Raw genomic sequence first — 13798 nt, 5'->3', positions numbered from 1 at the left:
GAACAGCAATTCTGCAGTGCTAAAGACTCAACGTGTGCTGCCAGCAATCCTGGATTTTCTCTGATTCAATTTACACTTTACACCCATATATGGTGGTGCACTTTCCCCATTCTTAACGCAGAATAAAGAATAGAAGCATTTTTACAGTGTTTAGAATGAATTATGGTGTTTGTTAATCTATTAGTTATTAATGCTGGTAAAAATAATGAATTATGATATTGGTCAATTCAAGAATGTGATAAAAAATTAAGTGGCACATTTGATCATGTTATTAATGAGAAATTAATGAATAAAATGTTGATATTATTGTCTGCATCCAAATTTTATCTTTAAATTCAATATAACACTGGTAAATATTATTCATGAGGCCCCCTGCCTTATTGATTTATGTTGGTGGGCATATCGGTGAAAGATCCGCTCGTTTGGCAATGTCGCCAGACGAGCGGATCTCTTCATGTATGGCCATCTTAAGGCACTGGTCTGTAAGGGCAGACTCTTAAGCTCAGAAATTAGTGCAAGAATAGGGGTGATGTAAAAAAAGTTTGCCCAGTTTTGCTTATAAGTCATAACCAATCCTATATAAGCTGTCGTTTTTTTAAACTGCAGACGCATAGTAAATGCTGAATTTTGATTGATTGGTTGGTTGCAAAGCCTCATTAAATGCTTCCTCTAATATTTGTTTATGACTTCCCATTGTGTGTTTGAACATTTCTAAGCTCTGAGCCTCAATCAAGAGAAAATTTAAAGTTGTGCATTCACGACAGATATACACTGTCAATTTGGCTTATCTGCCATATATGGACACTCCATGTTTGCCTTCCTGACATATATCTGGCTAAAAATCTTCCAGATATCAATCAACCAAAATCTATCAATCGGTAAGCTGCTGCGATCCCTTTTTAACTGGCCTGAATAGGTGCCTAGCTGCCTGTTATGATCTGATCATTGACTTGCAGGCCAAATGAGCAGATCAGCCTGATTTAGTCTAGCATGCAGTTGACCAAATCAAGAAAAGATCTGATTGTTTCGCCATATGCATATGCATGGCCAGCGTAAGTATTATCATGACATAAATAATTCTACTGATCTGTAATTTTCTACTACAAAACACTTATCCACCAGAACCGCGTAAAGACAGCAAGTTTCTGTATACCATTAGCAAGACTGGATTTCAATTGTTCAATTTTATACAAAAGCTTGCATTCTGGCCAGCTACTGTAAATAAGATTGCATCTCTAACCTCCGGTCCAGCCCTCCCTTCCTCCTTGGGTCTCCCAGGGGACAAAAGGGTTAAAGAGACAGCGCAGCATGCAGTCTCTCTTCCTGCCTTTGTAGTAGGTTCATATGAAAGGTTCTTTAGGGAGAGGGAAGTGGAAGAGTAGATATTAACAATTAATAGGTTTACGAGTACCGTCCACTGCTGTGAAAAAGCCATTAGAAAAAAACAACAGCATAAATTCATAACTTCAGTTCTGGTGGTTGGTGAGGAGGGAGGGCCTGTTGAGCTTTGCTTGAATTTACATCATCTTCTCCCCCCCCCCCCCCCCCGCCTTCCTTGGTCTTGAATGAGTACACGTAAGCAACCTTCCACAAATAAGAGCCTTTGACTAACGAATAGTATGTTTCTTAAGCTGGTATATCCTTTTCTGACACTTGTCTTTTCAGGCCCAGATTTGTGGAAAGCCACCAAGGCCCGGGCCTAGGGCGGCAGTATTTTAGGGGGGCAGCATGCTGCCCAACCGCAACAATAATATTGGTTCAGGAACACTGAGGATTCACAGCAGATACAATTGTTTTATAAATTTCATGTTCCCCAATCCCCATTGCTTTGGTCCCAATGAAAATTTGCATTAATAAAAGGGAGGGGACTGGGGGGCGAACGGCAGGGGGCCTAGGGGTGCCCACCATGTAAATCCGGCCCTGTGTCTATTGCACTTTGATACTCTGTGCCCTTTTTTAGTAACACCTGATTTTATCTCTGATTTAAATATCCTCATTTATTAGAAAAACAAATCGTACATAGCCCTTGCAATGCTTGGCACATGCATGTGATTTGGGCAAGGATCCTGCTGGGAGTTAATCCTTTACTCATTTTATGTCTGAACTCCACGGGGTACCACCTTATCCTGCAGATACCCTGCAGCACTTTCACAGTCCCTGCTTCCCCCTGCAATCTCGCCTTCTGGTCCCATCTGTCTTTCTTGCCGCTCTTCTGTCGCTGATGCCAATTTTTTCCTGTCCCCTTCAGAGTCACAAAGCTAATACATTTTGCTGCTGGTAACATTGAGTTACAATAGATTCATGAGACAAGCTATCAGATGGATGGAGAATACAAAATAAATTCAACATACCGATGCTGCTGTAAAGGCATGAAATACATGGAGAGTTTATGAAGTCTATGGTTTAATTTGTGTGCTTCACTGTGTCACGCTGTGGGTTTACCTTCATTTTTAAAGAATATGGGGCATCAAATACAGCTGATTTAATACCACTGAATAAATGGTTGTCAGCTACATCCTTTACAACAGAGAAACAGTACATCTTGCTTCTGCCTTTACAGTAGCGTTTTTTTTACTAAATTGTTGGGAGCTTAGGCAAGTGGAAGTTATGGTACCTGAATTTTTCACAGGAATCATACTACTTCAAAATAATTCTGGAAATAGCAGGAAACAACTTCCCATTGAATGTTATAGCATTTATCTGACTATCCTAATATTATTGTTGAAAAGCTCATCCATTGTTGCGCTATTGATGTAATTCACATTAAGATGAATAGTGGTTTCTGTAGTCTTCTGCAGTTCTAATGGTGGCTATATTTTAGCACCTTTTCATTTTCTGTTGGATGCTATATATAATCTGTTCAGGCATTGTTGTTAAGCCCCACTGAAAAGGGAAAAAATGTTCGGTATTATGATAGTAATATGAATGTCCTAACACTTATTTTACAATACAGTCTTGCCTTTTTTCCCCTCCAAGAGATACCTTTCAATATCTCATTTAAGACCGGAATTGTAAAGGGCATAGCAATTCCATGTTCATCGAACAGCACTGGCAACACTTGTTATAGTTCCACATTCATTTGTGTTGCAGACACCTGGAATCACAGGTGCAGCCACGTGTCAAGTGGTTGTCACTTGAAAACACGGACTGCCATGGACTGGCACATTTCTGAGTGACAGCCATATGGCATTTAAATGCACATGGGATTCTAGAATGTTGTCCTGCAAAAACAAGCGAATGATTCCAAGTTTTTGTCACCCACCCTCAAGTATTAACACGTGCAACAAAATGCTCAGAATCACTCCTGTGTGTCCTATGTGCACATGTGGGCAATCAATGAGTACTGTACACTGAATATCTTTGATCTCTTATGTAATATTCTAAGAAATGCCCCTCCCCCCATAAGACCATAGGTCTTGATTTAAACTCAACAAAATGTTCTGTTAGACAAACCAATGCTCTAGTTTTCTCTTTATAAGTACTGATCGCCATTTGTATTTTGTAAATCCATGAGAACGATTCCAAATTACATAGTTACATAGTTAAATTGGGTTGAAAAAAGTTCAACCCCTCCAAATGAAAACCCAGCATCCATACACACACCCCTCCCTACTTTTAATTAAATTCTATATACCCATACCTATACTAACTATAGAGTTTAGTATCACAATAGCCTTTGATATTATGTCTGTCCAAAAAATCATCCAAGCCATTCTTAAAGGCATTAACTGAATCAGCCATCACAACATCACCCGGCAGTGCATTCCACAACCTCACTGTCCTGACTGTGAAGAACCCCCTACGTTGCTTCAAATGAAAGTTCTTTTCTTCTAGTCTAAAGGGGTGGCCTCTGGTACGGTGATCCACTTTATGGGTAAAAAGGTCCCCTGCTATTTGTCTATAATGTCCTCTAATGTACTTGTAAAGTGTAATCATGTCCCCTCGTCCAAAAGAGAGTTATTCCTAGTAGGTTCTTGAACGAGCTGGAATAAAAAGTTGTCATTCAGCATATTTACAAACCTACTAGCTTTTTACTTAGCAACCCCATTACCCCAGTCAATGTCTGGATAATTGAAGTCGCCCATAGCAACAACTTGACCCAGCTGTGAAGCCGCTTGTATCTGCAAGAGTAGCTGGGCTTCATACTCGACACTTATACGAGGTGGTTTATAGCATACACCAATGATAATTGTGTGTGTGTGGGGGGGTTTTCTTGCTGACTGTGTTATTTTGTGATGCTAGAATATTCTGGAGCATTGCACATCAAAGCATAATAAACATTTGTGCATTATTCATGGCTTGTGGTTGTATACAGCACCCCTTTTAAAAAAGGTTTGCATCTCTAAAGCCTGCAACTTCTCTACTTACCTTTCTAACACTTGCACATGTAGATATTTAAGCTGTCTAGAAAAGATGCATACAATGGAACTATCTTTAAATACTTAATAATCCCGTTTCTTTCGTAAAAGTTGTGTTTTAATTTTTTTTTTCACATTTGCATAGTTGTCTGCTTCCACCTTCTTCATTCTTCCATTTATCGGTTTTTGTTTTTCATGTCTGCTCCACCCCCTTCATCTTAATTTCTCTCAATTTTCACTTTCTGCATGCAAGTAAGAGTTACCCCTCCCTAATTACTGTCGTTAATTTTGTTCATGAACGGGATTCTAGCTTAATTTTTAGGAGCAATGACAAAGTATCCATATTGCTTATTATGTGCACTATGACTTCACCATACATGCATTAAACAAATGTGATCCTTGATGAATAAATCAATCCAGTATGATCGCAAAAATACTATTTTAATGTTATATGGAATGCTGCTCTTCCAAAAGAAGAAAACATAAAGGTGGCCATACACAGGGAGATCGGCTCATTTGTCACCAAAAGATCGGATCTCTCTCTGATATGCCCACATTGAGGTGTCCGATATCGTGCTGATCCGATCGTGTTCCCTTTTGCCCAACGATCGGATCAAAATGGAGGTGATACGGGCGGTCGGATTGTAGTACTGCATCAACGAACAGATGCAACCGTGATCAGACAGGATTTTTTACCCTGCCCGATCGTCATCTGGCCGACTTTCTGCCAGATTTGATCGGGGAAGCCCACTGGAGGGCCCCACACATGGGCCAATAAATTGCCTACCTCTGTATGTAACCTGCCAGTTTTACAATTATAATGGCGTCGTATGACTTAAATAATATTGTAAGCTCTGTTGAGCAAGTTGCTCTTTACTTATTGTACATAACCTTAACACTGTGCACATTTGTTTCTGTAGAGTAAAGAGATTGGGTTGCAGCTTCAAGAGGATATGATGAAAGTGTTAAATGAGCTTTACACAGTAAGTAATGTTATGGCACAACACATGCATATTTTTGTTGTTTAAATTAGTCTTTGGCTCTAGTTAGCAAGGTTAGGTGCAGAAATCATTGTTTGCAGAGTGTGCACCTGCTTATATCTCTAATGTATTTGCACCCAGCAATGGAACTTTAGTGGTTAAAGTTCATAAATAAGCTTAGAGACACAGGTGTTTGCTAAGCCAAGTGTAAATATATTTGACAACAATAACCCCTCCACCAAGCCCCTCTGGCTTTTGCAGAGTACTAGTAACTCATACTGACAATATATGCAGAATACTAGTTACTGTTCAGATATATTTGAGGTGCCACAATGGATTACTGTGTTTTTATACAAAAATGTTTTGCAAAATCACAGCCTGTTAAAAGATGGCAAAAAATACCAAACTCAACAATTGCACCGAGGAATTGGACTTGTATTTTACAAATATGTCCTGAGCATTTTAGCAAAGCTGAACTACAGTTTTTACAGCTCATATACAGGAACCATAACTGCAGATGGTAAATACACTACAGAGCCATTCAGTAATGAGACATTACCAATCAATGAATTGTTTAAAGGACAGCTACGAAATGACAAAAGGAGAGGAGGTGGGGGAAGGGTTTCAGTGTTGACCTTAGGTCATCTTTATATTGCCTGTTTTTTTGTAAATAAAGACAATTGAATATATATCTTATCTTAATTGTAGAGAATTTGTGTCTGTATTTTTTCTTTAGTCATAGCACCATTCTTTCTATTGCTGAAAGAGGACTTTTGGCCACACACAGCAAGATATTTAATGTAGGCAATCTGACCAGACTGCATGGCTTTTGAATTAGTGGTTGACTGTGCTCTGGTCTTGTAATATACTGAGGAACAAAGTGGTTTGATTGCAATACTTTTACAGTTGTCAATGCTTGTAGTACAACATTAACTTTACTTTGTCTTATACTGTGCTTACACACAGCAGATTTAATTTCACTGATGCAAGTAAAACTTAATTATGCATTAAGTGTTGGTAATATAAATTGAAAGACTGTAAAAAGAGCGTTACTAGCAGGCAGCTGAATGTGGCTTCTAGTTTGTAGTGGGTGATATATGTAGCTCGCACACTTCCTATTGTTTTAAGGAAACCAACTCAGAATGAGCATGTTGAAAAGCAAGGGCCGATCTCTGTTACAGGTGATGAAGACATATCACATGTACAATGCAGACAGCATCAGTGCACAGAGCAAACTGAAGGAGGCAGAGAAGCAAGAGGAAAAGCAGATGAGCCGATCCGTAAGACAAGAAGACCGCCAGACTCCCCGTTCTCCTGACACAGCCACAAGCATCCGGCTGGAGGAAAAGCACATTCGGCGCAGCTCAGTTAGGAAGATCGAGAAGATGAAAGAAAAGGTAAAAAACTACTTTTTTCATTCCTGATTTTGGAGGTAACTTTCTCTTGCCATTAACTTATTATTTTCTATATCCTGTTCATACGTTGCCATGGTTGTTTCTTTTCTGTGTACAGTTTTCCATGTACAGTATCCTCTTTGTTCTCAGTACAATCTGACATAAGGTTTTGCTTTACAGGATAGACCCTCTTAATTGTAGAGCATTGACATAAGCAAAGCACAGCCTTATGTCATGTTAATGTCATAATGAGGAGGAGAGGTTTGTCTAGACACTTTCATTAGAGTGCATATTGTTTTGTTTTTTGTACTGCATTTATTTAATAAACTTTATATAGCAGATATACTTAAAACGTTGATTGGGCAGAAGGTTCATCTATATCTTATAGGATTGGAATTGTGCTCACCTCACTGGAAAAAAGCAGCAAAAATATCAACATGGGTTTTATTCAGGAGCAACTGGGTTACCTGACCCGTCATTGTATATCTAATTTTGCATGGTAGCACTGGTATTGTAGCCAGAAAACAAAAAAAAAATGACACGCTAGTATAGTATTATAACAAACAGAACACTGATGAAGCCAACAATATCATGTGCCTACTTTAAAAATCAGGCAATGCCCATGATCGTCCAGGCTTCAGATGACTAGCCATCTCTACATACACTTCCGCAAAGTATGTTTGTTTTGCTGATATAGGCAAGGCCCATCTTTTATAAATAATAGTCTTTTTTATATCATTGAAGAACATTTAATTAAAATATTTTAGATAAAGTTGGGCTTGCAGAAGAGCTTACAAACATTTTTCCTGTCAGGATGTCATTGAAATTGTATGCCAGTTTTTACAATTTCATAGAAATTAGCATTAATTTGTTCACCTTCCAAAACTGTTTTCAGATTGTTCGCCACAAATAATGACTTTTTTCCAGTTGCTTTCCATTTTTTATTTTGTACCGTTTTTCCAAAATCTAAGTTTAAAGTTGAATGTTCCTGTCCCTGGTGTTTCAGTCTGGCAGCTCGGTAATTCAGGTGCAGGCTCTAAACTGCTGCAATTTTGCAACATTTAGTTGATATATTTTTCACCAGCATCTCTGAAATATTAGCAACTATTGTTATTGCAACTATTGGCAAGTATTCTAACAGTTGGTTGTAACGAAATTCAGAGATTCTGCTCACTAGGGACAAAGATAAGGAATGTATTAATTTAGAACAGTTTACAGGAGACCCCCCCCCCCCTCCCAGAGCTACTTTAGAAGGTGAAAAATGACTTTATATTTCAATATTAGAAAAACAGTCACACATAGAAAATGCCTGTGGCTTATGATGTCAATGAGTTTCCAGCCCCACACAGAAATACTGGTGATTAAGAACAGGTTCTCCCTGGAAAATACCACATATAATTTAGCCCTCTGAATCCTTTATAATTGACAGTGAGATAGAAAATAGTAAACAGACCTGTGTGAACCAGGAAATATTCAATTAAAAAAATGGGAATTTTGATTGGTAGGTTACAAAGCCTCACCAATCGTTTCCTTTAATATTTCTTTATGGTTTCCCTTTGTGTGTGTGAATTTTTTTATTCTCCAGACCTCAATCAAGAGAAAATTTAAAGTTGTTCATACATGGGCAGCTATACGCTGTCAATACAGCCCCTTCAAACTGAGTCAACAGCTTATCTGCCATATGTAGACACTCCTTGATTGCATCCCTGACAGATATCTGGCCAAATCTTCCAGATATCAATGAATCAACTGAAATCTATCAGTCAGTACGCTACTGCGGTCCCCTTCTGACTGGCCTGAATAGGTGCCCAGCTGCACATTATGTTCACTCAGAAATACTGATACACATATGTTATAGCACTTTGAATCCTTTATAATTGTCAGTGACATAGAAAATAGTAGACAGACCTATGTGTACCAGGAAATATTCAATAAAAAACGTAGTACTGTCTTTCACTCTAGGTTTTAGCTGTATCCATGGAGGAGTTTAAGTAATTTAATCATAATGACTAAACAATTAATTGAGAAAGACCTATCTTTTTACCAGTTGGATTTAAATCTGTTTACATAGCTGCACAAATAACATCTAATCATTTTATTTTATTTCATTCATCTGATTTAGTGTGTATCACAGGACAACTTCCCATTTTGATCTTATCTCATGCAAAATGTCACAGTTTAGTAATGCTTTTTACTAGGTGTTTATTTCATAGACCGAAAACTGTGGAATGGGCAAGCTGCCAAGCTGTTCTTCGATTTGTGTACCTGTGAGCATTTTACTTATGTGGTTGCTGAGAAGTGCTTTCCGCCACCTGCAACTTTATGTATTAATTTGTCCCAGCAAGAATGGAGACAAACACCCAACGAAAAGAAAAAAGGGACAGATTAATTCCTCTGTTGATGTTCAATATTATTTACTTCTCAGCAAACGCATAAACAGCAGAAAGCATCATAGGCACTTTTTATTTTGTGTCTTATATTTTTTGGACATTCATTTAATAATAATAATATTACACCAGTGCAGCTACCCATAGCAACAAATCAGTATCTACCCCTTCAAAGTTTCCATGTTTTAATGTTATACAACCTTCTGAAATTGACACAAATTTTGAAGTACTGACATTTAATGTATTTACCCCACTTAATGTTTTCTTTTTCACAGCGCCAGGCCAAATACACAGAAAACAAAGTAAAGGCAATAAAGGCTCGGAACGAGTATGTCTTGGCTCTGGAAGCAACAAATGCATCTGTATTTAAATACTACATCCATGACTTGTCTGACCTCATTAATGTAAGAAACACCGTTTTTACTTATGCATGCCACCATGCCACCTTTCTTTTTGCAGTTTACAGCGCTGAAGAAAATGTATTTTTTCAGAATTAAAAAAATATTTTTTTACAATTACTAGAATAAATTAAACTATGTTTTACCAGCTAAGCATTAAATAGTATTGATAAACAAGTATTCTCAAGTTTTATTAAACATTTTTCTCTTTATTACCACCCTGCAGTGCTGTGACTTAGGGTATCACTCCAGCCTGCACCGTGCCCTTCGTACCTTCCTCTCTGCTGAATTCAACTTGCAGCACTCAAAGCAGGAGGGTCTGGAAGCTTTGGAGAATGCAACAGAAAACCTAGATGCATCTGCAGATAAGCAACGTCTGATGGAGTCATCCAACAGTGTCTTTTGCCCACCAGTGAGGTTTGAGTTTCAGCCACACATGGGAGACATGGTTAGTAGTAACACTTCTTTATTAGAACATGTAACTGTGAACTAGGCTTTTGGTGCAATTTTCTGCTACAAGGCAAATATGCAGTTTTATGAATTTTAATTGAATTTTATTGAATTCTTTTCTTCTTACATTAACTTGATTTTCTTCCTTTTGGTTATATATATATATATATATATATATATATATATATATATATATATATATATATATATATATATATATATATATATATATATATATATATATATATATATATATATATATATATATATGTTATAGTGTTATGTCTCAAAACAGGTATTCTAATAGCTTGAAGCAGAATGAAAACAGGAGATTTACCATAGGTCTCCTACACATGTCCCCCCTACCCTCTTGCCCCACAGCAGCAAGAATATCTATCAGAACAGCCCTGCTACCCTGTACAGGCTTTGAAAATGAAGAGTTCTGCAGTATGGATGGTGCCCGCCATGTTTGGCTGCTTCCATTCCTATCTTATGCTCTCTAGCAGCAATCTCTGACCATAGCATGCACAATTGAAGTCTGTTATCTCTTATGCTTTTGGTTTTTGTTCTTGTCACATAAGTAAAGTGAATTCATATGATTGACCTAAAGTTGTAGAACAACATAGTTGAGACCATGAAGATTTATGTTACAAGACATTTTATCACTGCTTTTGAGACTTGCATCATTTCTTGTATATAGTTCAGATCCAGCAAAATAAGTTTCCCTAGAAGATGTTTGTTTATATATTTATTTGAATACCCTTGAAACCACCAAGACTAATTAAACTTTAAAATCACACAGCCATTATTAAGAAATAACTTAACAAAACTCTGCTTGTGCTCCTCTTCAGAAAATGCAACACGGCGGCGATCCATTGTGCGGCGTTTGATTTCTCCTTCCTGACTATCTCCTTTAATGGAACGCAGGGAGAAGAAAGCGAGCGCTGCACAATGGATAACCGGATCGCCTTTTCTGAAGAGGAGCGCAAGCAGAGTAAGTTGTTTCTTAATAAAGGCTGTGCGATTTTAAAGTTTAATTAGTCTTGGTGGGTTTTTTTTCGTGGTATACTAATTATTTTTTTAAAAAAAAAAAGATTTCTGATGTAACTGGTCCTTTAAATAGCTTTCATAGTGTGACAGAAAAGACGCATGTATGGCTTGACTTTTTATTGGTAGATGGAAATTTTTCCATATATGTGGATGTTTTAGTTTTTGTGTTCTTAAGAAAATAAATGTATCCATTATAACTCTCTGCTTTATCACGAGTAAGATTAACTTCTGCTTTAATGAGTCAGCTGAAAACATATCATCGAAACCACCAGAAAATATCTGTTTCCTGTTACTCTACCTCCGTTTGAATACATGCTTTACCATTATAAGGGCTATCCACAGTAAACTGCAGGGTCACCTTTACTTTTTAGTCTACTTCTATCCATAATAATAAAGCTTAAATATACCAGACACACATTGCTCCCAGAATCAAAAAGCAATCCCCTCGATTCCTCTTAAATTTGTAATTATCCTATTTCTATGCTATACATCTGCTTAAAATTAACTTAAATGTTTATGGTATACTCCGTTATATCCATCAAATAGTCACCTTGGGCAATATAAATTTGGTTTGCATTTTAAAAAAAGCCCACAGCAGGATTGCAAATGAAAATTTTTCAGCAACACAAAAAAGGGCCATTGACAAGTCTCCTCCTGCTGATTTTGACACATACCACAAACCTCATCACATACCTATGCTCCTAGGTGATTTTGATTCCCTTAACTGGTTTTCAATTTGAAATTTAATGGGTCATTTTAAAATACCTCTACAAAATCTTAAGCTAAATAACTGTTTGTCATACCACTCTCCATCCCTTTTAATAATTATATATTATTCAGTATGTATGGTTCCTATAAGAAAAACCTAATTATTGACCATCAGGAAACTGTTTGTTTACCAGAAAAAAATACTTTTACTCGCCAGCGCTGGGGCTGATTCTTGGCTTATTTCATCAGGCTGATTTTCAGTCCCGTCTGGCATTATCCTTAGTTGAAACATTTCTCAGCAGCATCTGTGGGATGTTAGCAACGATTGTATCAATTTAACAGCTGCCTTTAATGAAACACATGCATTCTGCTCAGCAGGGCCAAAGATAAAAGTGTATCAACTAATGTATCAATTTAGAACAGGTGACCCCCCCTCCCCCCCGAAAGCTGCTTCAGAAAGATACCCTTTCGGTCCTGTACAATACCATAGATATCTCTACAGAGTCAGGATTCAGAATCATTACCCAATATTAATATTAAAGTTAACATGCATCTGTAGTCAGAATTTTAGACTTTTGAAAAGATTTTACAATACATTTCTACAAATTGAGCCAAACTTGCATGTCACTGTTGAAGGAAGTTTGTCAGTCCAGCAGACAGGTTGTGGTGAATAAAGAATTAAGTAGTCTCCATGAGGATTATTGTAAATAAACACCTACTGTAGCTTTACATAAAAGAGACTAGAAAAGCCAATTTGCTTTTTTTAAGATTTCTTTACATCCTGTGATATTTGAAACCATTGTTCGGTTTGCTGTTACTTACTATGCATGTGTTTATTTACCTAGGTTGCCCTGCTCTGTGCTCAGCAGCCTCTGCAAGGGGAACTGGCACAAAGGTGTCAGCAGCTACAGTGTCGTTTGTCTACCCTCCAGATTGAGAATGAGGAGGTAGGTGATAAACTTGGATCAGGATTATATCTACTTTGTTCTTTTTTTTGTTATAATTGTTTATTATTTCTGTTTATATCTCCGTTCAGGTGAAAAAAACCATGGAAGCCACGCTGCAGACCATCCAAGACATGGTAACTGTAGAAGACTTTGATGTCTCAGACTGCTTTCAGTATAGCAATTCCATGGAGTCTGTAAAATCCACTGTGTCGGAGACTTACATGAGCAAACCAAGCATTGCCAAGCGCCGTGCCAACCAGCAAGAGACAGAGCAATTCTACTTCACGGTCAGTTGAAGTGCCAACCTTGATAAACATGCTCCTTTTTTACTGATAATGGTGTCATATATTGTGAGCAAAGCTCAATGCACATCTCCTTAATTTGGATCTCCATACCTTAAGTCAACTACAAATTTATTTAAAAATTAATTAAACCAAATATGATTGGTTTTCCTCCAATAAGGACTAATTATATCTTAGTTGGGACCAAGTACAAGGCAGTGGTTTTTTTTATTACAAAGAGAAAGGAAATCAACGTTAAAAATGTAAATTATTTAATTAAAATTATTTTTATTGGAGATGGTCTTCCCATTATTTGGAGCTTTTCAGCATGTTGCTTTTGTCATTATTATATGACTAATTTAGAGGAAGAAGAAGTTTGGTGGTTGCCTGTTTCTAGACACAGTGACAGCATATTTATCATGAAACAAAGCGCTGAAAGTGCTTCAGCGGTATTTAACAAAATACTGCACAACATTGGACATGTTGGCATTTTTCCTCTCTAATTTCTGAGGTGTGAATAACAGCTAAGTGATAAGTGTTAGCAACAAAGCTCCAGTTCTAAAAATAGCAAAAAGCACAATCTGACAATATCGCAATGCTCTGCACTTCCTATTAGTGTCACTATATCACAGCTAGATTTTATTTTGTGATTTGTATGAGCAGCTAGACTTTGCATATCCCCAGTGTGGCAGTTACATGAAAAAATGCATTGAGAAGTGTTAATTACTTGTCTTTGTGCCAGACGTCCAATTGTACATAAAACCACAAGGCTCAAATTTAACAAGAAAAAAACTGGACCAGTTCTAATGCTAAGTAAATATACATGTAAATCTCAACAAATTATT

General features: G+C 37.3%; 1 protein-coding gene across 2 annotated transcripts in view; it reads left to right on the top strand.

Annotated features, from left to right (window-relative positions):
• srgap2.L (SLIT-ROBO Rho GTPase activating protein 2 L homeolog) overlaps nucleotides 1-13798 on the top strand; it is a 107198-nt gene that overhangs the window by 59618 nt on the left and 33782 nt on the right. For both annotated transcript variants that reach the window (XM_018245200.2, NM_001094430.1), the window contains 6 exon segments: nucleotides 5279-5341; nucleotides 6520-6735; nucleotides 9395-9523; nucleotides 9744-9965; nucleotides 12571-12672; nucleotides 12762-12959. In XM_018245200.2, coding sequence (XP_018100689.1) covers nucleotides 5279-5341; nucleotides 6520-6735; nucleotides 9395-9523; nucleotides 9744-9965; nucleotides 12571-12672; nucleotides 12762-12959 — 930 coding nt within the window.

This window comes from Xenopus laevis, chromosome 2L (genome assembly GCF_017654675.1).
Source record: "Xenopus laevis strain J_2021 chromosome 2L, Xenopus_laevis_v10.1, whole genome shotgun sequence".
Lineage (NCBI taxonomy): Eukaryota > Metazoa > Chordata > Amphibia > Anura > Pipidae > Xenopus > Xenopus laevis.
Note: the sequence above shows the minus strand (reverse complement) of the source record. Positions and strands in the feature narration are given on the sequence as shown.